At 50.2% G+C, this 27,344-nt stretch overlaps 1 protein-coding gene across 2 annotated transcripts in view; it reads right to left on the reverse strand.

Annotated features, from left to right (window-relative positions):
* The window catches only part of ccdc50a (coiled-coil domain containing 50a), a 117,956-nt gene extending 97,999 nt beyond the window's left edge, over window positions 1–19,957 (reverse strand). For both annotated transcript variants that reach the window (XM_072473644.1, XM_072473643.1), the window contains exon 1: window positions 19,835–19,957. In XM_072473644.1, the coding sequence (XP_072329745.1) occupies window positions 19,835–19,883 (49 nt within the window). In that variant the 5' untranslated portion in view covers window positions 19,884–19,957. The remainder of the gene's footprint in view (window positions 1–19,834) is intronic.
* Between the last annotated feature and the right edge of the window lie 7,387 nt (window positions 19,958–27,344).

Consider the following 27,344-nt stretch of genomic DNA (forward strand, 5'->3'; position numbering starts at 1 on the left):
TTGTTCTGTGGGGTGTGGAATTTGCAATCCCAGGTTGGAGTCCACTGTTTTCTCCGTCACCGCCATTCTGCCTCGCTGTCAAGTCACTGAGCCTCGAAGTAGCTTGCGCCTTGCTGGTCCAAGTGGAAGATACTGTGCAGGGGTTGGTTTAGCACAGGGCTAAATCGCTGGCTTTGAAAGCAGACCAAGGCAGGCTAGCAGCACGGTTCAATTCTCGTACCAGCCTCCCTGACCAGGCGCCGGAATGTGGCGACTAGGGGCTTTTCACGGTAACTTCATTTGAAGATTACTTGTGACAATAAGCAATTTTCATTTTCAGTCCGCAGCCTTCTCCTCACTGTCAGTGGTACTAATACCTCCGTGCTTTAGGGCAGCCTTGAGCGTATCCTTATACCTTTGCCTGCCCTTCGAGCGTGGGTAACGGAGAGCTAGGAGAAGAGAACCTGCTGAGGAAGGCGGTTGCCAGGCATCCAGACGCAATGTCCAGTCCATCGGAGTTGTTTCCGCAGGAGCTGGCTTTGGTGCTGGTAGACGCAGCTTCATAGAGGACAATGTATTAGCCCATTGAAGCACCTTTGCATCCTTCTCACAACTCACACTTCCACCCAGTATTGTCTCATCTGCAAATTTGGAAATATCACATTTAGTCCCTACGTTCAAATCATTGCTATAGATTGTGAATAAGGTACCTCACTAGTCTCAGCCTGCCAACCTGAAAATGAGCCATTTAGTTCTACTTCCTGTCCATTGACAAGTTCTCAATCCAGGCTAATATATCCCCATACCCTTTGTGTGGAGCTTCAAAAGCTCTCCGAAAATCTATATATCCATACATATATACCACATCCAGTATTTTATTGATCTGCATCTTAATTTCATAAACCTGCTTGTGCTCCACATTCCTTGTTACCCTTAGCCACAGGGGCAAGTGATCCCTTTGTATGAGAAGTACTTCCTGATTTCACTGCTGAACAGCTTCACTCCAATTCTATTCCCAAGTGGAAGTAGGTTTGCTCCATTTACTACAAATTCCTTAATCACAAGCACCTCGCTCAGACCCTCATCAACCTTCTGATCTCAATGTACAGACATTGCCGAGAACTTGTATTCTGTTTGATCTTACAACAGAGGGCAATTCTTATCCCATGCAATAATTAGTCCATCTGGCTCCACAATACAACTCAGCAGGGGCTGTCCAAAAAAAACAATAACTGTAGTTTTCAGGATTGCTCATTTGCAGATCTTTCTCATGGGGAAATGGCCAAGAAAAGTCCCAGAGAGTTTTCTTTAAAAATTCATTCTCCGGATGTGGACATTGCAGGCCATCCCTAGGTGCCCTGGAGAATGTAGTGGTGAGCTGCTTTCCTGAACTGCTGCAGTCCATGTGGTGAAGATACAGACACTGACTGCACTGTTGTGGAGGCACCTCAAGACTTTTGACCGAGACACAATAGAGTGCAAAAGCTCCCTTTTAACAAACTTACCTAAATTCTGTGCTCAAGCACTGGGGCATATTTTTTGAGTTGACAGCACCCAACGTTTCAGAAAAGCATGCCCGTGTTGGGAGACCCAGTGCAGCACGCTGGACTCAGGGATGGAGACCGACAAGATTGCCGGGATGAGAAGCTGAACACTCGTTAAACCTCCGGAGCAGCTTCACTTTGGGCAGACAGAACCATGTGTGTGTAGCAATGTTGGGAAACTGATTCAGGAAGGCCCCAGGATGTCTGGTGCGTTGTCAGGGCAGAGAAGAGGGAGTCACATTATGCACCCAACTAGGTTACGGCCGAATGCGAGCTTACTGTTGGCAACATTAAAAATGATATATTCTACAGCTACCTACCCCAAAATGGGAGATGCTGACAGAGTCATAAGACATAGGAGCGGAAGTAAGGCCATTCGGCCCATCGAGTCCACTCCACCATTCAATTATGGCTGATTTCAACTCCATTTACCCGCTCTCTCTATATAGCCCTTAATTCCTCGAGAAATCAAGAATTTATCAACTTCTGTCTTAAAGACACTCAACGTCCCGGCCTCCACCGCCCCAATGAATTCCACAGACCCACCACTCTCTGGCTGAAGAAATTTCTCCTCATCTCTGTTCTAAAGTGACTCCCTTTTATTCTAAGGCTGTGCCCCCCGGGTCCTAGTCTCCCCTGCTAATGGAAACAACTTCCCTACGTCCACCCTATCTAAGCCATTCATTATCTTGTAAGTTTCTATTAGATCTCCCCTCAACCTCCTAAACTCCAATGAATATAATCCCAGGATCCTCAGACGTTCATCGTATGTTAGGCCTACCATTCCTGGGATCATCCGTGTGAATCTCCGCTGGACCCGCTCCAGTGCCAGTATGTCCTTCCTGAGGTGTGGGGCCCAAAATTGCTCACAGTATTCTAAATGGGGCCTAACTATTGCTTTATAAAGCTTCAGAAGTACATCCCTGCTTTTATATTCCAAGCCTCTTGAGATAAATGACAACATTGCATTTGCTTTCTTAATTACGGACTCAACCTGCAAGTTTACCTTTAGAGAATCCTGGACTAGGACTCCCAAATCCCTTTGCACTTCAGCATTATGAATTTTGTCACCGTTTAGAAAATAGTCCATGCCTCTATTCTTTTTTCCAAAGTGTAAGACCTCGCACTTGCCCATGTTGAATTTCATCAACCATTTCTTGGACCACTCTCCTAAACTGTCTAAATCTTTCTGCAGCCTCCCCACCCCCTCCATACTACCTGCCCCTCCACCTATCTTTGTATCATCGGCAAACTTAGCCAGAATGACCCCCAGAGAGATGAACTGAAATGAAATGAAAATCGCTTCTCACAAGTAGGCTTCAAATTAAGTTACTGTGAAAATCCCCTAGTCGCCACATTCCGGCACCTGTTCGGGGAGGCTGGTACGGGAATTGAACCGTGCTGCTGGCCTGCCTTGGTCTGCTTTCAAAGCCAGCGATTTAGCCCTGTGCTAAACCAGCCCGTTGATGTCTAATGCAGAGGCCCAGGCTAATGCTCTGGGGACACTGGTTTAAAGCCCACAGTGGCAAATGGTGGAATTTAAATTCAGTCAATAATAAAGCTGGAATCAAAGATGAGTCAGTGACAAAGACTGTGAAACTATCATCGATTGGTTCGCTAATGCCCTTTAGGGAAGGAAATCAGTCGGCTTTGCCCGGTCTGGCTTTATTTGTGCATCCAACCCACAGCAATGTGGTTAACTCTAATGGCCCAGCGACACAATTAGCTCAAGGGCAATTCGGGATGGGCAACCAATGCTGGCCTTGTCAGCAACGGCACCACCCAGGAAAGGATTTTTAAAAAAACATCCATTTTACAAATTACCGAAACTGTTATAAATAATTCCAATTTCCCCCTTTCACTTGAGCGACCACTATTCCAACTGGAGAATTTAGCGTCGGCAGGCTATTTGACTATGCGATGCCTCGCTGTGAAGCCCCATTTTGTTCTCACTTGGCAGCTACATGACGATACTGACAGAGCATCCTGCATTCAGGAAAAACGTGCTTATCTTCAGCAGCAAATTACAGTCCTTAAACAGATCAGCCCTGGAGGAGGAAACCACTGACGTTTCACAGTTCAGTGGCTGACCAGCTGAAGCAGTGGGCTCTGTGTACTGCTCCTGGTTGCTGAGTAATCCCTCTTTCACACAGCCCAACATCTTGTGTGTCAGCTTCTACTTCACAGCCTCGCAGTGGAGTGTGATTTGCTTCCACACTAAGAATGAATTTTCAGGTGACTGAGGTGTCCAATGCGAGGTCTCCAGTCTGTGTCACAGGTGGGGCAGACGGTGGAGTGGGCTGCCTGGACGCGTTCCTTTCACAGTCGATGTTGGGCTCAGCTCACTCTCGGTGATTAAACTGGAGGTGTTTAGCTTCTTCCCGGGCGCTTTTCCTCCACTTCGGACGGTCTTGGGCCAGGATTCCCCGGTGTCGGTGGGAATGTTGCACTTTTCAAGGCGGCTTTGTGGGTGTCCTTGAAGCATTTCTTCTGCCCTCCTGGGGCTCGCTTGCCACGTGCCATGTCGAAACTCTGAGTAGAGTGTTCGTTTCGGGAGTCTCGTGTCAGGCATGTGGATGATGTGATCCACCCAGCAGAGCTGATGGAGCGTGGTCAATGGTTCGATGCTGGGGATGTTGGCCTGAGTGAGAACACTGACAATGTGCCCATCCTGCCAATGGGTATTCAGGATCTGGCAGAGGCAGCACTGCTAGTACTTCTCCAGGGTTCTGACCTGCCTACTGTGCATCGTCCACGTCTCGGAGTCATATAGGAGGGTGGGTATCACTACTGCTCTTTCGACCATGTGTTGTGTTGGGTCGGAGGTCCTGGTCTTCAAACATTCTCTTCCTCAGGTGACCGAAGGCTGCGCTAGCACACTGTAGGCAATGTTGAAACTCGCAGGCAACGTATCAGCACCGAAACAATGCCGAACAAAAGCAGACGTTTTGAAGATTAGACACATAATCCTTGGCCAATAACTTAGCTCTTAATCGACACAACAATATATTTAACAACACTTTGATGCTAAATGGAGCTACAGGGCGCATGTTGACAGCCATATCCTCATGGGAGCCAATAACCACTCCCAAAGCAATATAAATCGTACCAAATGAAACCACTGCCTCAAACAGTAATAAGCAGAATAAACCATACTCCAGGAGAATAAATTCCAATGCGGAGTCAGCATGGCAACTGCCTGGATGAGCATACGTTTCAAATATCATACACACGCCTCCCTCCCTCTGAAAGTACAGGATAAATTTCAACAACCCTTCCAGAAACATCATGAGAAACAGATGTGAATCATGAGCCGTGTACGTGGAATGTGGAACAAGATCGACAGACCAAGGACACAGCTACCAGATAATAGACAGCACAGCGATCACAACACAAAAGCTTGCCATTCCTTAAAATCTAAAATACGATTCAAATATTCCGGGTCCAAACCATACACGAGTAAAGTGGCACAATATTCATCAATCCCCAGATTTCCAAACATATGCCTGTTGCCAATAGGGAACAATCCTTCTGCCCTGGGGCAACAGGAAGCATTGTTGAACTACGTAGATTTGAAAGAACATTAAAGTTCAGATAGCATGGCCACCACCAAGCACCGCCGTACTCAAGTTGCAGTGGCAAACTCGTCCCCACCAGTCCTCTAACCAGTGTTATACAGTGACAGACCCGTCTCCACCAGTACTCTACCCCAGTGTTATACAGTGACAGACCCATCCCCACCAGTTCTGTACCCAAGTGTTATACAGTGACAGACCCATCCCCACCAGTTCTGTACCCCAGTGTTATACAGTGACAGACCCATCCCCACCAGTTCTGTACGCAAGTGTTATACAGTGACAGACCTGTCCCCATTAGTATTGTACCCCAGTGTTTTAGTGACAGACACGTCCCACCAGTACTGTACCCCAGTTTCATACAGTGACAGACCCATCCCCACCAGTACTGTTCCCCAGTCTTCTACAGTGACAGACCCGTCCCCACCAGTACTGTACCCCAGTGCTATACAGTTACAGACTCGTCCCCACCAGTACTGTATCCCAGTGTTATACAGTGACAGACCCGTCCCCACCAGTACTGTACCCCAGTGTTATACAGTGAGAGACCCAACCCCACCAGTACTGTACCCAGTGTTATACAGTGACAGACCCGTCCCCACCAGTGCTATGCCCAGTGCTATACAGTGAGAGACCCATCCCCACCAGTACTGTACCCCAGTGCTATACAGTGACAGACCCATCCCCACTAGTACTGTACCCCAGTGTTTTACAGTGACAGACCCATCCCACCAGTACTGTACCCCAGTGTTATAGTGACAGATCCGTCCCCAACAGTTCTGCACCCCAGTGTTATACAGTGACAGACCAGTTCCCACTAGTACTGTACCCAAGTGTTATATAGTAACAGACCTGTCCCCACCATACATAGAACATTACAGCGCAGTACCGGCCCTTCGGCCCTCGATGTTGCGCCGACCTGTGAAACAACTCTAAAGCCCATCTACACTATTCCCTTATCGTCCATATGTCTATCCAATGACCATTTGAATGCCCTCAGTGTTGGCGAGTCCACTACTGTTGCAGGCAGGGCATTCCACGCCCTTACTACTCTCGAAGTAAAGAACCTACCTCTGACATCTGTCCTATATCTATCTCCCCTCAATTTAAAGCTATGTCCCCTCGTGCTAGACATCACTATTTGAGGAAAAAGGCTCTCACTGTCCACCCTATCCAATCCTCTGATCATCTTGTATGCCTCAATTAAGTCACCTCTTAACCTTCTTCTCTCTAATGAAAACAGCATCAAGTCCCTCAGCCTTCCCTCATAAGATCTTCCCTCCATACCAGGCAACATTCTGGTAAATCTCCTCTGCACCCTCTCCAATGCTTCCACATCCTTCCTATAATGCGGCGACCAGAATTGCACGCAATACTCCAAATGCGGCCGCACGAGAGGTTTGTACAGCTGCAACATGACCTCATGGCTCCGAAACTCAACCCCTCTACCAATAAAAGCTAACACACCGTACGCCTTCTTAACAACCCTCTCAACCTGGGTGGCAACTTTAGGGATCTATGTACATGGACACCGAGATCTCTCTGCTCATCCACACTGCCAAGAATCTTACCATTAGCCCAGTACTCTGTCTTCCTGTTATTCCTTCCAAAATGAATCACCTCACACTTTTCTGCATTCAACTCCATTTGCCACCTCTCAGCCCAGCTCTGCAGCTGATCTATGTCCCTCTGTAACTTGTAACATCCTTCCGCACTGTCCACAACTCCACCAAATTTAGTGTCATCTGCAGATTTACTCACCCATCCTTCTACGCCCTCCTCCAGGTCATTTATAAAAATGACAAACAGCAGTGGCCCCAAAACAGATCCTTGTGGTACACCACTAGTAACTGGACTCCAGGTTGAACATTTCCCATCAACCACCAGCCTTTGTCTTCTTCCAGCTAGCCAATTTCTGATCCAAACTGCTAAATCACCCTGAATCCCATTCCTCCGTATTTTCTGCAGTAGCCTACCGTGGGGAACCTTATCAAACACTTTACTGAAATCCATATGCACCACATCAACTGCTTTACCCTCATCCACCTGCTTGGTCACCTTCTCAAAGAACTCAATAAGGTTTGTGAGGCACGACCTACCCTTCACAAAACCTTGTTGACTATCTCTAATCAAATTATTCCTTTCCAGATGATTATACATCCAATCTCTTATAAACCTTTCCGAGATTTTGCCCACAACAGAAGTAAGGTTCACTGGTCTGTAGTTACTGGGGTTGTCTCTACTCCCCTTCTTGAACAAGGGGACAACATTTGTTAACACCAAGTCTTCTGGCACTATTCCTGTAGACAAAGATGACTTAAAGATCAAAGCCAAAGGCTCAATCTCCTCCCGAACTTCCCAGAGAATCCTAGAATAAATCCCATCCGGCCCAGGTGACTTATCTATTTTCACACTTTCCAGAAATGCTAACACCTCCTCCTTATGAACCTCAAGCCCTTCTAGTCTAGTAGCCTGAATCTCAGTACTCTCCTCGACAACATTGTCTTTTTCCTGTGTGAATCCTGACGAAAAATATTCATTTAGCACCTCTCCTATCTCCTCGGACTCCAAGCACAACTTCCCACGACTGTCCTTGACTGGCCCTACTCTTACCCTAGTCATTCTTTTATTCCTGACATATCTATAGAAAGCTTTTGGGTTATCCTTGATCCTACCTGCCAAAGACTTCTCATGTCCCCTCCTGGCTCTTCTTAGCTCTCTCTTTAGGTCCTTCCTAGCTAACTTGTAACTCTCGAGCACCCTAACTGAACATTCATGTCTCATCTTTACATTAGCCTCCTTCTTCCTCTTGACAAGTGTTTCAACTGCTTTAGTAAACCACGGTTAACTCGCTCGACCACTTCCTCCCTGCCTGACAGGTACATACTTATCAAGGACACGCAGGAGCTGTTCCTTGAACAAGCTCCACATTTCCATTGTGCCCATCCCCTGCAGTTTTCCTCTCCATCCGGTGAATCCAAAGTCTTGCCTCATCGCATCATAATTGCCTTTCCCCCAGAATAACTCTTGCCCTGCGGTATATACCTATCCCTTTCCATCACTAAAGTAAACGTAATCGAATTGTGGTCATTACCACCAAAGTGCTCACCTACCTCCAAATCTAACACCTGTCCTGGTTCATTACCCAGTGCCAAATCCAACCAGTACTGTACCCCAGTGATATATAGTGACAGACCCGTCCCCACTAGTACTGTACCCCAGTGTTTTACAGTGACAGACCCGTCCCCACCAGTACTGCACCCCAGTGTTATACAGTGACAGACCCGTCCCCACCAGTACTGTACCCCAGTGTTATACAGTGACAGACCCGTTTCCACCAGTACTGTACCAAGTGTCATACAGTGACAGACCCGTCCCCACCAGTACTGTACCCCAGTGTTATAGTGACAGACCTGTCTCCACCAGTACTGTACCCAAGTGTCATACAGTGACAGACCTGTCCCCACCAGTACTTTATCCCAGTGTTATACAGTGACAGACCCGTCCCCACCAGTTCTGTACCTCAGCATTATAGTGACAGACCCATCCCCACCAGCACTGTACCCCAGTGTTATACAGTGACAGACCCGTCCCCACCGGTGCTAGGCCCAGTGCTATACAGTGACTGGCTCAGCCCCACCAGTACTGTACCCGTGTTATACAGTGACAGATCCGTCCCCACCAGTGCTATGCCAAGTGCTATACAGTGACAGACCCATCCCCACCAGTACTGTACCCAAGTGTTATACAGTGACAGACCCGTCCCCACCAGTACTGTACCCCAGTGTTATAGTGACAGACCCATCCCCACCAGTACTGTACCCCTGTGTTATACAGTGACAGATCCGTCCCCACCAGTGCTATGCCAAGTGCTATACAGTGACAGACCCATCCCCACCAGTACTGTACCCCAGGGCTATGCAGTGACAGACCCGTCCCCACCAGTACTGTACCCCAGTGTTATGCAGTGACAGACCCGTCGCCACCAGTACTGTACCCCAGTGTTACACAGTGAGACCCGTACCCACCAGTACTGTATCCCAGTGTTGTACAATGACAGATCCGTCCCACCAATACTGTACCCCAGTGTTATATAGTGACAGACCCGTCTACTTGCTATAGTTCAGGTGGGTTTCATATTGAGGTTTCACACACCCACCTTTACACTTCATTGCAATGCCAGTGACAACACTAATACACATTTTCACAAGTCTGTTACCTACATATTACTCCTGCAGGAAGTGGCGGTGAGCATGACAAGTGCTGAGTACATCAACTCCAGAGGTTTGCAACATGTTCAGCTGATTGGAGTGTAGAGCAAGTATTTCCATCTCCTCTTTCTGTAACAGTGAAGAGGGACTCTGGGGATTAAAGGTCAGTGGAGAATTTTATACCCACCAACAAAACTCTCACCAAGGCCTCTCATCAGGATTAGTGAGTTGATTTCATAACTGACATTTCAAACTCTGCCATAAACAATGGCTGCAAAATCAATCGCTAATTTTAAAGAGGGAGAGATTGTGAATCAAATATTAAGGGATATGGGAAAAAGTGTGCATACAGAGCTCGCTCACACCGAAAGCCTGATCTCATTGACTGACAGCACAGATTTGAGGGGCGAAATTACCTCCTCCTGTTCCTTTGACATTGCAATGAAGCAAAGCTCGGAAGGAGATGAGCCCAGCCTGGTTCCTTGGACTTCAGTTGCCTATTGGATAATTGCCTGCATTAGTTTAATAATACATTGGAGGGAAAATTGTAAGGTATCCTGAACAATTGCTGTGTTGCAACCGATGATTGTGGAAAAGCGGTTGAATGTGTGTATACAGCTTATGTAAAGAAATCAGCCAGTGCCCAAAGCACCCTAGGAATCTCTCTCTGCTTCAATGATTATATTGCATAGATCTAGGGCTCCAGGGAAAAATGATACACGCTTTATTTTTAGATCATTATTGAGTAAACAGGAATAAGCTTTTACTCCAGAAAATCCAAAATTCTTGCTGAAAACGCAGCAAACTCATTGGCTCATTTTAACCAAAAGCACTTTTGCCTCGGGAGTGCAGATTGAGCTTCCAGTGCCTGAAGCACATGCTCTCGACAGTTCCATCTTTTGGGGAAGATGTCACTCAGGTAGATGTGGAAGATTCCACTTCACTATTGCAAGGGGAGAAGGGGTGTTTTTCCCCAGTGTTAAGGTCAGCATTTATCCTTCAGTCTACATCACAAATAAAGAGATCATCTGGTCTTTTGTCACACTGCTGTTGTGAGAGTTTGCTGCATGTAAATTGGTTGCGGCTTTTCCCACATGCAGCAGTGACAGGAGTCCTTCATTAGCTGGAAAAGTGCTTTGGAACACCCTGAAAGGCGCTACAGAAATGGAACCCTCTCTCTCTAACACTGCAGTGAAGTTACTGTGAAAAACCCCTAGTTGCCACATTCCGGTGCCTGTTCGGGCACACTCGAGGGAGAATTTAGAATGTCCAACTCACCTAACAGCACGTCTTTTGGGTCTTGTGGGAGGAAACCGGAGCACCGGAGGAAACTCACGGGGAGAACGTGCGGACTCCGCACAGACAGTGACCAAAGCCGGGAATCGAACCTGGGACCCTGGCGCTGTGAAGCAACAGTGCTAACCACTGTGCTATGGTAAAACAATTTGCACAAATACCGACAGGAACATTTTCAGCAATGACTTTCCAATAATAAATGCTTTTGTATTATCACAACATAATTCAGGTATCATGTCATAATTAGAACAAAATATATCAGCAGGGAGTCACTGTTCTTTATAACACCTGTAGCCAGTCCGATCCCAAACACATGAAATCATCCTCTAGGATACAGACATGACTGTCAAGGCCAACAATGTATCCCAAACTGCACAGAAAATGCATAATGTTGTTAAAAGTCAACCGTGTCGCAGTGGACTGGGCAGGGACAGCAAGCTTTATTCCTGAAAATAACATTAGTAACCCTGATCCACTCCAGCTCCCAATACCTTGAGGGACGTCCTGCCCACATGCCCAAGGATCTGCAGGTCAGGAAACCGCCTATTGAGTCACCATGAGCATCCACGAACGGCGGGACAGCGAACAGAGCGGGTTCATCCGACAATCAGAGCGGGTTCATCCGACAATCAGAGCGGGTTCATCCGACAATCAGAGCGGGTTCATCCGACAATCAGAGCGGGTTCACCCGACAATCAGAGCGGGTTCACACAACAATCAGAGCGGGTTCACACAACCATCAGAGCGGGTTCACACAACAATCAGAGCGGTTTCATCCAACAATCAGAGCGGGTTCATCCAACAATCAGTGCGGTTTCATACAACAATCAGAGCGAGTTCATACAACAATCAGAGCGGGTTCATACAACAATCAGAGCGGGTTCACCAAACAATCAGAGCGGGTTCATCCAACAATCAGAGCGGGTTCACACAACAATCAGAGCGGGTTCACACTACAATCAGAGCGGGTTCATCCGACAATCAGAGCGGGTTCATCCGACAATCAGAGCGGGTTCATCCGACAATCAGAGCGGGTTCATCCGACAATCAGAGCGGGTTCATCCTACAATCAGAGCGGGTTCATACGACAATCAGAGCGGGTTCGTCCGACAATCAGAGCGGGTTCGTCCGACAATCAGAGCGGGTTCATCCTACAATCAGAGCGGGTTCATACGACAATCAGAGCGGGTTCATCCGACAATCAGAGCGGGTTCATCCGACAATCAGAGCGGGTTCATCCGACAATCAGAGCGGGTTCATCCGACAATCAGAGCGGGTTCATAAGACAATCAGAGCGGGTTCATCCAACAATCAGAGCGGGTTCACACGACAATCAGAGCGGGTTCACACGACAATCAGAGCGGGTTCACCCGACAATCAGAGCGGGTTCATCCGACAATCAGAGCGGGTTCATCCGACAATCAGAGCGGGTTCATCCGACAATCAGAGCGGGTTCATCCGACAATCAGAGCGGGTTCATCCGACAATCAGAGCGGGTTCATACGACAATCAGAGCGGGTTCATACGACAATCAGAGCGGGTTCATCCGACAATCAGAGCGGGTTCATCCGACAATCAGAGCGGGTTCATCCGACAATCAGAGCGGGTTCATCCGACAATCAGAGCGGGTTCATCCGACAATCAGAGCGGGTTCATCCGACAATCAGAGCGGGTTCATCCGACAATCAGAGCGGGTTCATCCGACAATCAGAGCGGGTTCATACGACAATCAGAGCGGGTTCATACGACAATCAGAGCGGGTTCATACGACAATCAGAATGGGTTCATACGACAATCAGAATGGGTTCATACGACAATCAGAATGGGTTCATACAACAATCAGAGCGGGTTCACCCAACAATCAGAGTGGGTTCATACAACAATCAGAACGGGTTCACAGGACAATCAGAGCGGGTTCATACGACAATCAGAGCGGGTTCATACGACAATCAGAATGGGTTCATACAACAATCAGAGCGGGTTCACCCAACAATCAGAGTGGGTTCATACGACAATCAGAATGGGTTCATACAACAATCAGAGCGGGTTCACCCAACAATCAGAGTGGGTTCATACAACAATCAGAACGGGTTCACAGGACAATCAGAGCGGTTTCATACGACAATCAGAGCGGGTTCAGACGACAATCAGAGCGGGTTCAGACGACAATCAGAGCGGGTTCAGACGACAATCAGAGCGGGTTCATACGACAATCAGAGCGGGTTCATACGACAATCAGAATGGGTTCATACAACAATCAGAGCGGGTTCACCCAACAATCAGAGTGGGTTCATACGACAATCAGAATGGGTTCATACAACAATCAGAGCGGGTTCACCCAACAATCAGAGTGGGTTCATACAACAATCAGAACGGGTTCACAGGACAATCAGAGCGGGTTCATACGACAATCAGAGCGGGTTCATACGACAATCAGAATGGGTTCATACAACAATCAGAGCGGGTTCACCCAACAATCAGAGTGGGTTCATACGACAATCAGAATGGGTTCATACAACAATCAGAGCGGGTTCACCCAACAATCAGAGTGGGTTCATACAACAATCAGAACGGGTTCACAGGACAATCAGAGCGGTTTCATACGACAATCAGAGCGGGTTCAGACGACAATCAGAGCGGGTTCATACGACAATCAGAGCGGGTTCATACGACAATCAGAATGGGTTCATACAACAATCAGAGCGGGTTCACCCAACAATCAGAGTGGGTTCATACGACAATCAGAATGGGTTCATACAACAATCAGAGCGGGTTCACCCAACAATCAGAGTGGGTTCATACAACAATCAGAACGGGTTCACAGGACAATCAGAGCGGGTTCATACGACAATCAGAGCGGGTTCATACGACAATCAGAATGGGTTCATACAACAATCAGAGCGGGTTCACCCAACAATCAGAGTGGGTTCATACGACAATCAGAATGGGTTCATACAACAATCAGAGCGGGTTCACCCAACAATCAGAGTGGGTTCATACAACAATCAGAACGGGTTCACAGGACAATCAGAGCGGTTTCATACGACAATCAGAGCGGGTTCAGACGACAATCAGAGCGGGTTCAGACGACAATCAGAGCGGGTTCAGACGACAATCAGAACGGGTTCATACAACAATCAGAGCGGGTTCATCCAACAATCAGAGCGGGTTCATCCAACAATCAGAGCGGGTTCACACGACAATCAGAGCGGGGTCATACAACAATCAGAGCGTGTTCATACAACAATCAGAGCGTGTTCATACAACAATCAGAGCGTGTTCATACAACAATCAGAGCGGGTTCATCCAACAGTCAGAGCGGGTTCATCCAACAGTCAGAGCGGGTTCATCCAAAAATCAGAGCGGCTTCCCACAACAATCAGAGCGGATTCATACGACAATCAGAGTGGGTTCACACAACAATCAGAGCCGGTTCATACAACAATCAGAGCGGGTTCATACAACAATCAGAGCGGGTTCATACAACAATCAGAGCGGGTTCATACAACAATCAGAGCGGGTTCATACAACAATCAGAGCGGGTTCATACAACAATCAGAGCGGGTTCATACAACAATCAGAGCGGGTTCATACAACAATCAGAGCGGGTTCATACAACAATCAGAGCGGGTTCATACAACAATCAGAGCGGGTTCATACAACAATCAGAGCGGGTTCACCCAACAATCAGAGCGGGTTCACACAACAATCAGAGCGGATTCATACAACAATCAGAGTGGGTTCACACAACAATCAGAGCCGGTTCATACAACAATCAGAGTGGGTTCACACAACAATCAGAGCCGGTTCATACAACAATCAGAGCGGGTTCATACAACAATCAGAGCGGGTTCATACAACAATCAGAGCGGGTTCACCCAACAATCAGAGCCGGTTCATACAACAATCAGAACGGGTTCATACAACAATCAGAGCGGGTTCATACAACAATCAGAGCGGGTTCATACAACAATCAGAGCGGGTTCATACAACAATCAGAGCGGGTTCATACAACAATCAGAGCGGGTTCATACAACAATCAGAGCGGGTTCATACAACAATCAGAGCGGGTTTATACAACAATCAGAGCGGGTGCATCCAACAATCAGAGCGGGTTCATACAACAATCAGAGCGGGTTCATACGACAATCAGAGTGGGTTCACACAACAATCAGAGCCGGTTCATACAACAATCAGAACGGGTTCATACAACAATCAGAACGGGTTCATACAACAATCTGAGCGGGTTCATACAACAATCTGAGCGGGTTCATACAACAATCAGAGCGGGTGCATCCAACAATCAGAGCGGGTTCATCCAACAATCAGAGTGGGTTCACACAACAATCAGAGCGGATTCACACAACAATCAGAGCGGGTTCATCCAACAATCAGAGTGGGTTCATCCAACAATCAGAGTGGGTTCATACAACAATCTATCATCATGCTCACTTTTACTGGGACAAGCTTCTTATTTCCAGATGTCATTAACTAAATTCAACTTCTTAAACTGTCCTGTAGAATCTGAACTCCTGTCCTGGAGAAGGGGTTGCTGATTCAGGTGTGGATTTGTCGTCAAAACTCCATTTTCATGAAGGCTCCATACCGGAAACATAACTCCTCCATTCTCTCCACACATGCTGCCCGTCATGGCGTTTCCGTTTCCTAAACGCCGCTTGCCAGCTTCCGGAATTCTGCCAATCCCAGATGGTATTCCCCTCCTACAACAACAGAACTACCCCAATGCTGCTCAGCATTTCCTTATTGTTTTGACCCAGGATCCACATCACCTCCAGTTGACACATTACCCTCGTGGTCACTGCCACCCACTGCTCCCTGCTTAAACAAAAGCTTCAAATTTAAGATCACATCTTTGTGTTCAAATCCCTCCCTGACCTAGCCCACCTCTGTAAACTCTCTCCCGCCCCCAGGCCTTCAACCCCCCCTGGGATCTCTGTACTCATCCAATTCCACACTCTTGCATATCTTACTGCCGACTGTGCCTCCAGCTACCTGGACCCCAAGCTCTTGGATTTTGTCACTGAATTCCAGCACCATTTTCTCCTTCAGGACTCTCCTGAAATCCCATCTCCTTGACAACTTCTCTGAGTGCGTCATGAGAGCTCTCCGCCCAGAGAGCAGAGGAGGCTCAATCGTTCAAATTATTCCAGGCAGAGTGGACTGATTTTTTATTGACAAGGGAGGTAAGATTTCGGGGACAGGCAGGAGAGTGAAGTGAAGGCCACAATCAGCTCAGCCATGTGCTGTTCATTAGGGAGGGAACTCCAGGATTTTGACCCAGCAACTATGAAGGAACGGTGATACACTTCCAAATCAGGGTGGTGTGGGACATGGAGGGGAACTTGCAGAAGCTGTAATTTCTCCAGGTTTGACGGGTGATCTGAGCCCCATAATTTGATTAATGGCTTTCAGAGAGTAATTATTGTATTCTCGATAGAATCCACGGTTCATTGTGTGTTCCTCAATGACATCTTCCAGTGGAATACTCGCCACTTGCCTGGGTGAGTGCAGCTTCAACAACGCTTAAGAAGCTCAACACCATCCAGGACAAAGCAGCCCCACTTAATTGCTCCCACTTCCACAAACATTCAAACCCTCCACCACCAACGCACAGTAGCAGCCGTGTGTACCATCTACAAGATGCACTGCAGTAACTCACCCAGGTTCCTTAGACAGCACCTTCCAAACCCAAGACCTCTGCCATCTAGAAGAACAAGGGCAGCAGATACCTGGGAACCCCACCACCTGGAGGTTCCCCTCCAAGTCATTCACACCCTGACTTGGAAATATATCGCCGTTCCTTCACTGTCCCTGGGGCAACATGCTGGAACTTCCTCTCTAACAGCACAGTGGGTGTACCTACACCTCAAGGATAGCAGCGGTTCATGCCTCATCACCGCCTTCTGAAGAGCAACTCGGGATGGGCAATAAATGCTGATGTAACCAGTAATCCCGTAAATGAATTTAAAAAACACGCCTCACCATTCACTGGAAAGAGAAGCAGTGCTAGACTAACAGGGAACTTAATAAAACAGTAAAGGCACCCCCCAAATTTCACTTTATCACTGGGCTTAAGTGATAAATCACTGACTGGATCCTCAATTAGATTGCTGCCTTGAAATTACATCTGTTATGCTGAATTAGATTCCGACAAGGTCCTGGTTTGATTTGCGTTTCCATTTACAAAGATTCAAGCAAGCCATTCAAGATCTGATTACAATTCTAACACACTGATTGCTCGATCTGCAGAAGAATGCATCACTCATTTGTGGCTACACCCAGTTTTAATAAAATGGTTCCGACAGAAACCTTGAGGGAAGAATCGAGGAGACACAAATCTAGGGCAGGGACAGCATTCCTTCATTTGATGAATTAGGAATCAATGAATGGACCTGCTGATGCTAGCTGCAGCACTCAGCATAATACCATCAACATGTCAGGTCACGTTGGGGTGGGGGCACAGAGAAGAGGGAACAGGTCTGTTTAATAATGACACAATGGTCAAGAGAGCACCCCTCAGACAGCAATGTGGCGCATGGCCAGAGCCAAGGGGAGACCTGGAAAACAGGAAGGCAAACCTGAACTTGTGGGAGGCAACCGGAGCACCCGGAGGAAACCCACGCAAACACGGGGAGAACATGCAGACCGCACCGACAGTGACCTAAGCCTGGAATCAAACCCGGGACCCTGGAGCTGTGAAGCAACAGTGCTAACCACTATGCTACCGTGCCGTCTACAGGATGTTCAGCGGCGATTGTCAAGAGGAACTTTCTCACATAGTGAAAATCTGCAACCCTCTTCTCCAAAGTTACAGATGCTGAGGGTCAATTGAAAATTTCAAGTCTCAAATGACTGAAGTTTTGATAGACGGGAGTAATAAACCAAGACTGAAACCAAAAGAGAAAATCTCAGCAGGTCTGGCAGCATCTGGAGGGAGAGAAAAGAGCGAACGTTTCGGGTCCAGATGACCCTTTGTCAAAGCTTTTTTTTTTCTTTTGGTTTCAGATTCCAGCATCCACAGTAATTTGCCTTTAACCAACACTGGGAGATGCATTTAAGATATAGTTCCTGCATGACCGTACAGAAGGGGGGGGGGTGAGGGGGCAGAGGGGGGGTGAGGGGGCAGAGGGGGGGTGAGGGGGCAGAGGGGGGGCGAGGGGGCAGAGGGGTCGAGGGGGCAGAGGGGGGTCGAGGGGGCAGAGGGGGGGTCGAGGGGGCAGAGGGGGCAGAGGGGGGTGAGGGGTCGAGGGGGCAGAGGGGGGCGAGGGGGCAGAGGAGGGGGGTGAGGGGGCAGAGGAGGGGGGTGAGGGGGCAGAGGAGGGGGGTGAGGGGGCAGGGGGGGTGAGGGGGCAGGGGGGTGAGGGGGCAGAGGGGGGGTGAGGGGGCAGAGGGGGGGTGAGGGGGGCAGAGGGGGGGGGTGAGGGGGGCAGAGGGGGGGGTGAGGGGGGCAGAGGGGGGGTGAGGGGGCAGAGGGGGGTGAGGGGGCAGAGGAGGGGGTGAGGGGGCAGAGGGGGGAGTGAGGGGGCAGAGGGGGGTGAGGGGGCAGAGGGGGGGTGAGGGGGCAGAGGGGGGGGTGAGGGGGCAGAGGGGGGGTGAGGGGGCAGAGGGGGGTGAGGGGGCAGAGGGGGGTGAGGGGGCAGAGGGGGGTGAGGGGGCAGAGGGGGGTGAGGGGGCAGAGGGGGGTGAGGGGGCAGAGGGGGCAGAGGGGGGTGAGGGGGGTGAGGGGGCAGAGGGGGGGTGAGGGGGCAGAGGGGGGTGAGGGGGCAGAGGGGGGTGAGGGGGCAGAGGGGGGTGAGGGGGCAGAGGGGGGTGAGGGGGCAGAGGGGGGTGAGGGGGGCAGAGGGGGGTGAGGGGGCAGAGGGGGGTGAGGGGGCAGAGGGGGGTGAGGGGGCAGAGGGGGGTGAGGGGGCAGAGGGGGGTGAGGGGGCAGAGGGGGGTGAGGGGGCAGAGGGGGGTGAGGGGGGTGAGGGGGCAGAGGGGGGTGAGGGGGCAGAAGGGGGTGAGGGGGCAGAAGGGGGTGAGGGGGCAGAGGGGGGTGAGGGGGCAGAGGGGGGTGGGGGGGTGAGGGGGCAGAGGGGGGGTGAGGGGGCAGAAGGGGGGTGAGGGGGCAGAGGGGGGTGGGGGGGGTGAGGGGGCAGAGGGGGGGTGAGGGGGCAGAGGGGGGGTGAGGGGGCAGAGGGGGGTGAGCGGGCAGAGGGGGGTGAGCGGGCAGAGGGGGGTGAGCGGGCAGAGGGGGGTGAGCGGGCAGAGGGGGGTGAGGGGGCAGGGGGGTGAGGGGGCAGAGGGGGGGTGAGGGGGCAGAGGGGGGGTGAGGGGGCAGAGGGGGGGTGAGGGGGCAGAGGGGGCAGAGGAGGGTGAGGGGGCAGAGGGGGGTGAGCGGGCAGAGGGGGGTGAGGGGGCAGAGGGGGGGGTGAGGGGGCAGAGGGGGGGTGAGGGGGCAGAGGGGGGGTGAGGGGGCAGAGGGGGGGGTGAGGGGGGGTGAGGGGGCAGAGGGGGGTGAGGGGGCAGAGGGGGGTGGGGGGGGTGAGGGGGCAGAGGGGGGGTGAGGGGGCAGAGGGGGGGTGAGGGGGCAGAGGGGGGTGAGCGGGCAGAGGGGGGGTGAGGGGGCAGAGGGGGGGGTGAGGGGGCAGAGGGGGGGTGAGGGGGCAGAGGGGGGGTGAGGGGGCAGGGGGGTGAGGGGGCAGAGGGGGGGTGAGGGGGCAGAGGGGGGGTGAGGGGGCAGAGGGGGGGTGAGGGGGCAGAGGGGGCAGAGGAGGGTGAGGGGGCAGAGGGGGGTGAGCGGGCAGAGGGGGGTGAGGGGGCAGAGGGGGGGTGAGGGGGCAGAGGGGGGGTGAGGGGGCAGAGGGGGGGTGAGGGGGCAGAGGGGGGGTGAGGGGGGGTGAGGGGGCAGAGGGGGGTGAGGGGGCAGAGGGGGGTGGGGGGGGGTGAGGGGGCAGAGGGGGGGTGAGGGGGCAGAGGAGGGGGGTGAGGGGGCAGAGGAGGGGGGTGAGGGGGCAGAGGGGGGTGGGGGGGGTGAGGGGGCAGAGGGGGGGTGAGGGGGCAGAGGGGGGTGGGGGGGGTGAGGGGGCAGAGGGGGGGTGAGGGGGCAGAGGGGGGGTGAGGGGGGTGGGGGGGGGTGAGGGGGCAGAGGGGGGGTGAGGGGGCAGAGGGGGGGGTGAGGGGGCAGAGGGGGGGTGAGGGGGCAGAGGGGGGGGTGAGGGGGTCTTACCTGTGTTGACGGCGGGGAGGCTGCTCTGGTCGATGCTAAAATCCGCCATGTCGGCGGCTGCGGGCGGCTCAGACCCGCTCCCGGATTCCCTGTCTGCCCCGCAGGGTCCGCCCCCCTATCCGCTCCGCTGCCCCCGCAGGGTCCGCCCCCCCTATCCGCTCCGCTGCCCCGCAGGGTCCGCCCCCCTATCCGCTCCGCCCCCCTGGTCCCGGTCTCTCTCTCTCTCTCTGCCCCGCTCCCGGCGATTGGTTCCGCCGCTCCGGCAGCTGCCCGCCTGGCGCATGCGCAGCGCCTCCAGTCGGGGTACGGCGTCCCGCGGACTCGGAACCGCACAATCCCCCTGCCACGCTCGAAATCCCAGTCAGTGCTCAGCACAGCTCCTGCCCACAGTGTGGCTGGCTGCACTGAGCAAGGACAGATACCTCACAAACTGTCCAATCACATTCAATCTGAAACTAGCCTTTTATTTCCAAACAAATCATTTGATGGGGGAACCTGATGAAATTTTAACATTAAAAATCCCCTAAATTTGCTTTCCAGCAAACCTTCCCCCACCAAACCAAACTATTCATGATGTTTGTTCCCTTCTGTTGGTCTTGCTCTCAGTCAGTATCAGGCACTTTACTCCCTCAGCATCAGCACCCCGACCCCCTGGATTGGGAATCACAGTCCACCTTCCCTGGCTGACTCAGCTCAGAGTGTCCAAGTCGCACTGTAACCTGCAGCTGCTTCCCACCCGTCACTGATACCTCCCGAGGGTGTGGGGAATCCCGGCCAGGGGGCAGTTGAACAAAGAACAAAGAACAAAGAAAAGTACAGCACAGGAACAGGCCCTTCGGCCCTCCAAGCCCGTGCCGACCATGCTGCCCGTATAAACTAAAATCTTCTACACTTCTGGGGTCCGTAACCCTCTATTCCCATCCTATTTATGTATTTGTCAAGATGCCCCTTAAATGTCACTATCGTCCCTGCTTCCACCACCTCCTCCGGCAGCGAGTTCCAAGCACCCACTACCCTCTGTGTAAAAGACTTGCCTCGTACATCGCCTCTAAACCTTGCCCCTCGCACCTTAAACCTATGCCCCCTAGGAATTGACCCCTCTACCCTGGGAAAAAGCCTCTGACTATCCACTCTGTCTATGCCCCTCATAATTTTGTAGACCTCTATCAGGTCGCCCCTCAACCTCCTTCGTTCCAGTGAGAACAAACCGAGTTTATTCAACTGCTCCTCATAGCTAATGCCCTCCATACCAGGCAAAATCCTGATGAATCTCTTCTGCACCCTCTCTAAAGCCTCCACATCCTTCTGGTAGTGTGGCAACCAGAATTGAACACTATATTCCAAGTGTGGCCTAACTAAACTTCTATACAGCTGCAACATGACTTGCCAATTCTTATACTCAATGCCCCGGCCAATGAAGGCAAGCATGCCGTTTGCCTTCTTGACTACCTTCTCCACCTGTGTTGCCCCTTTCAGTGACCTGTGGACCTGTACACTGAGATCTCTCTGACTGTCAATACTCTTGAGGGTTCTACCATTCACTGTATATTCTCTACCTGCATTAGATCTTCCAAAATGCATTACCTCATATTTGTCCGGATTAAACTCCATCCGACATCTCTCTGTCCAAGTCTCCAAATGATCTAAATCCTGCTGAATCCTCTGACAGTCCTCATTGCTATCCGCAATTCCACCAACCTTTGTATCGTCTGCAAACTTACTAATCAGACCAGTTACATTTTCCTCCAAATCATTTATATATACTACGAACAGCAAAGGTCCCAGCACTGATCCCTGCGGAATACCAATAGTCACAGCCCTCCAATCAGAAAAGCACTCTTCCATTGCTACTCCCTGCCTTCCATGAGGGATATAGAACTGTTCTATATCCATCTTGCCAGCTCACCCCTGATCCCATGTGACTTCACCTTTTGTACCAGTCTCCTATGAGGGACCTTGTCAAAGGCCATACTGAAGTCCATATAGACAACATCCACTGCCCTACCTGCATCAATCATCTTTGTGACCTCTTCGAAAAACTCTATCAAATTAGTGAGACACAACCCCCCCCCCCCTTCACAAAACCATGCTGCTTCTCGCTAATACGTCCATTTGCTTCCAAATGGGAGTATATCCTGTCTCGAAGGATTCTCTCCAGCAATGTCCCGACCACTGACGTAAGGCTCACCGGCCTGTAGTTCCCTGGATTATCCTTGCTACCCTTCTTAAACAAAGGAACAACATTGGTTATTCTCCAGTCCTCCGGGACATCACCTGAAGACAGTGAGGATCCAAAGATTTCTGTCAAGGCCTCAGCAATTTCCTCTCTAGCCTCCTTCAATATTCTGGGGTAGATCCCATCTGGCCCTGGGGACTTATCTACCTTAATATTTTTCAAGACGCCCAACACCTCGTCTTTTTGGATCTCAATGTGACCCAGGCTATCTACACACCCTTCTCCAGACTCAACATCCACCAATTCCTTCTCTTTGGTGAATACTGATGCAAACTATTCATTTAGTACCTCGCCCATTTCCTCTGGCTCCACACATAGATTCCCTTGCTTATCCTTCAGTGGGCCAACCCTTTTCCTGGCTACCCTCTTGCTTTTTATGTACGTGTAAAAAGCCTTGGGATTTTCCTTAACCCTATTTGCCAATGACTTTTCATGACCCCTTTTAGCCCTCCTGACTCCTTGCTTAAGTTCCTTCCTACTTTCCTTATACTCCACACAGACTTTGTCTGTTCCCAGCCTCCTAGCCCTGACACATGCCGGTCCTGAATTCCTTTGAACTGACATTTGAAAGCCTCCCACATGTCAGATGTTGATTTACCCTCAAACATCCGCCCCCAATCTAGGGTCTTCAGTTCCCGCCTAATATTGTTATAATTAGCCTTTCCCCAATTTAGCACATTCACCCTAGGACCACTCTTATCCTTGTCCACCAGCACTTTAAAACTTACTGAATTGTGGTCACTGTTCCCAAAATGCTCCCCTACTGAAACTTCTACCACCTGGCCGGGCTCATTCTCCAATACCAGGTCCAGTACAGCCCCTTCCCTAGGTGTACCATCTACATATTGTTTTAAGAAGCCCTCCTGGATGCTCCTTACAAACTCTACCCCGTCCAAGCCCCTAGCACTAAGCGGGTCCCAGTCAATATTGGGGAAGTTGAAGTCTCCCATCACAACAACCCTGTTGTTTCTACTCATTTTCAAAATCTGTCTACCTATCTGCTCCTGTATCGCCCGCTGGCTGTTGAGAGGCCTGTAGTAAACCCCCAACATTGTGACTGCACCCTTCTTATTCCTGATCTCTACCCATATTGCCTCGCTGCCCTCTGAGGTGTCCTCCCGTAGTACAGCTGTGATATTCTCCCTAACCAGTAGCACAACTCCGCCACCCCTTTTACATCCCCCTCTATCCCGCCTGAAACATCTAAATCCTGGAACGTTTAGCTGCCAATCCTGTCCTTCCCTCAACCAGGTCTCTGTAATGGCAGCAACATCATAGTTCCAAATACTAATCCAAGCTCTAAGTTCATCTGCTTTAGCCGTAATACTTCTTGCATTAAAACATATGCACTTCAGGCCACCAGACCCGCTGATTTCAGCAACATCTCCCTGTCTGCTCTGCCTCAGAGCCATACTGGCCCTATTCCCTAGTTCTCCCTCAATGCTTTCACCTTCTGACCTATTGCTCCGGTACCCACCCCCCTGCCATACTAGTTTAAACCCTCCCGTGTGACACTAGCAAACCTCACGGCCAGGATATTTATGCCTCTCCGGTTTCGATGCAACCCGTCCTTCTTATACAGGTCACATCTGCCATGGAAGAGTTCCCAGTGGTCCAGATATCTGAAACCCTCCCTCCGACACCAGCTGTTTAGCCACATGTTTAGCTGCTCTATCTTCCTATTTCTAGCCTCATTGGCACGTGGCACAGGGAGTAATCCTGAGATTACAACCCCAGAGGTCCTGTCTTTTAACTTTCTGCCTAGCTCCCTGAACTCCTGCTGCAGGACCTCATGCCCCTTCCTGCCTATGTCATTAGTACCAATATGTACAACGACCTCTGCCTGTTTGCCTCCCCCCATCAGGTTGCCCGCTACCCGTTCTGAGACATCTTAGACCCTGGCACCAGGGAGGCAACATACCATCCTGGAGTCTCTTTCACGTCCACAGAAGCATCTATCTGTGCCCCTGACTATAGAGTCCCCTATGACTATTGCTCTTCTGCGCTTTGACCCTCCCTGCTGAACATCAGAGCCAGCCGTGGTGCCACTGCTCTGGCTGCTGCTGTTTTCCCCTGATAGGCTATCCCCACGACAGTATCCAAAAGGGTATACCTGTTCGAGAGGGGGACAACCACAGGGGATTCCTGCACTGACTGCCTGCCCCTTCTGGTGGTTACCCATTTCTCTGCCTGCACCTTGGGTCTGACCACATTTATATAACTGCGATCTATGACGCTTTCCGCCACCTGCATGCTCCTAAGTGCATCCAACTGCTGCTCCAATCGAACCATGCGGCCTGTGAGGAGCTCCAGTTGGGTGCACTTTCTGCAGATGAAGCCACCCGGGAGGCTTCCAGCCTCCCGGACCTGCCACATCTCACAGTCAGAGCACTGCACCCCTCTAATTGACATTGTGTTAATTAATTAGTAATTTAAATTTTTTTAAATTTAATAAAAGTTATTGTTAACTCTATGTTTCCTAGCACTAGATACCCCTCTAAATTATAATTCAGTAATTATGTTTAATTAGTTTAACAATATTTAATTTTTAAATTTATTGCAGATTCCCAACCAGCCAATCAGGTCACAGCTTTACTGTGATGTCACTTCAGTCCCCCCCCACAACACAATTTGAAAAGATAATAAAAATAAAAATAAAAATCACTTACCTTCCCAGGATGCTCTCTGGTTCTCTCCCTGCAGATTAACAGTTACAGGCCAAAGGAAAGAGAACAAAACGGTAGGGAAAAAGCACCTTCTCCCACTCTGCACCGAATTACCTCACTGCACCAAATTACCAAGTTCCAAATTCCCACTCTGGATGTGTCTCCTTCACCTGCGCAAAGCTTACTGAGTCCACTTTCTGTCTGTCTTTTATACAGACCTCAGCTAACCAGGGTGACTCATACTACTTATCCCTCAAACAGAAGAATACAATGTACACCCTTGTGCCACTAAACAGGCCTCAGGTGACTGCCAGATAACTGTTGGAATAGAGCTTGAAGATTCAAGTGAAAAAGGATGAGGATTTTAGCAGATAAACTGTGACAAGGGTGGAGATGGGAGATCGTGGAAGCTGGTGGGCGGGGTGGTGGGCGGGTTTGTGTTCAGAATCTCATCTCAAGTTGAAAGAGGATATTGGGCTTGTGAACAGTCCCCAAGAGAGTAAATGGAATCCGTGACTCCGGAGCAGAGTTCACAACGACAACAAGATACAATGGCCCCAGTTTTTCCAGTAGCCTTCCAGGGCGGCACGGTAGCACAGTGGTTAGCACTGTTCCTTCACAGCGCCAGGGTTCCAGGTTCGATTCCCGGCTTGGGTCACTATCTGTGCGGAGCCTGCACGTTCTCCCCGTGTCTACAGGAGTGTAGTATTAATCAGGTCAGTCCATAAGAGGGTCGTTTAGGAGTTTGGTAACAGCGGGAAGAAGCTGTTTTTGAATCGGTTTGTGCAAATTCTCAGACTTTTGTATCTCCTGCCCGATGGAAGAAGTTGGAAGAGTGAGTAAGCCGGGTGGGAGGGATATTTGATTATGCTGCCCGCTTTCCCCAGGCAGCGGGAGGTGTAAATGGAGTCAATGGATGGGAGGCAGGTTCGTGTGATGGACTGGGCTGTGTTCACGACTCTCTGAAGTTTCTTGCGGTCCTGAGCTGAGCAGTTGCCATACCAGGCCGTGATGCAGCCAGATAGGATGCTTTCTGTGGTGCATCTGTGAAAGTTGGTAAGAGTCAGTGTGGACGTGCCAAATTTCCTTAGTTTCCTGAGGAAGTATAGGCGCTGTTGTGCTTTCTTGGTGGTAGCGTCGACGTGGCAGAGCCAGGGACCTGAGTGGAGAGATTCAAACATGGAGTTCAGGGAAAGGCAGCAATCAGTTTGGGAGCCAACAAACATGTTCAAGGACTTCGAAAGGAAAGTTATGTCAAATAGACGCTGCAATATAAACAATCTGGCAAATTTCTGTGTGACTCAGGGAGGCTATTAACACCGAAACAGGAGGTGACTCTGATCAATGATGTACATAAGAACATAAGAACTAGGAACAGGAGTCGGCCATCTGGCCCCTCGAGCCTGCTCCGCCATTCAATGAGATCATGGCTGATCTTTGTGGACTCAGCTCCACTCTCCGGCCCGTACACCATATCCCCGAATCCCTTTATTCTTTAGAAAGGTATCTATCTTTTTCTTAAAAACATTTAAAGAAGGAGCCTCAACTGCTTCACTGGGCAAGGAATTCCAGAGATTCACAACCCTTTGGTGAAGAAGTTCCTCCGACACTCAGTCCTAAATCTACTTCCCCATATTTTAAGGCTATGCCCCCTAGTTCTGCTTTCCCCGACCAGTGGAAACAACCTGCCCGCATCTATCCTATCTATCCCCTTCATAATTTTATATATTTCAATAAGATCCCCCCGCATCCTTCTAAACTCCAATGAGTACAGTCCCAGTCTACTCAACCTCTCGTCATAATCTAATCCCCTCAACTCTGGGATCAACCTATTGAATCTCTTCTGCACTCCCTCCAGTGCCAATATGTCCTTTCTCAGGTAAGGAGACCAAAACTGAACACAATACTCCAGATGCGGCCTCACCAACACCCTATACAATTGCAGCATAACCTCACTAGTCTTGAACTCCATCCCTCTAGCAACGAAAGACAAAACTCGATTAGCCTTCTTAATCACCTGTTGCACCTGCACACCAACGTTTTGCGACTCGTGCACCAGCACACCCAGGTCCCTCTGCACAGCAGCATGTTTTAACATCTTACCGTTTAAATAATAATCCATTCTGCTGTTATTCCTCCCAAAATGGATAGCCTCACGCTTGGCAACATTGAATTCCATCTGCCAGATCCTAGCCCATTCACCTAACCTTTCCAAATCCTTCTGCAGACTTCCGGTATCCTCTGCACTTTTTGCTTTACCACTCATCTTAGTGTCGTCTGCAAACTTTGACACATTGCACTTGGTCCCCAACTCCAAATCGTCTATGTAAATTGTGAACAACTGCGGGCCCAACACTGATCCTTGAGGGACCCCACTAGTTACAGGTTGCCAACCAGAGAAACACCCATTTATCCCCACTCTCTGCTTTCTGTTAGTTAACCAATCCTCTACTAATGCTACCACTTTACCCTCAATGCCATGAATCTTTAGTTTATGCAGCAACCTTTTGTGTGGCACCTTGTCAAAAGCTTTCTGGAAATCCAGATATACCACATCCATTGGCTCCCCGTTATCTACTGCACTGGTAACGTCCACAAAAATTTCTAC

Source organism: Scyliorhinus torazame, chromosome 14, assembly GCF_047496885.1.
Source record: "Scyliorhinus torazame isolate Kashiwa2021f chromosome 14, sScyTor2.1, whole genome shotgun sequence".
Taxonomy (NCBI): Eukaryota; Metazoa; Chordata; class Chondrichthyes; order Carcharhiniformes; family Scyliorhinidae; genus Scyliorhinus; species Scyliorhinus torazame.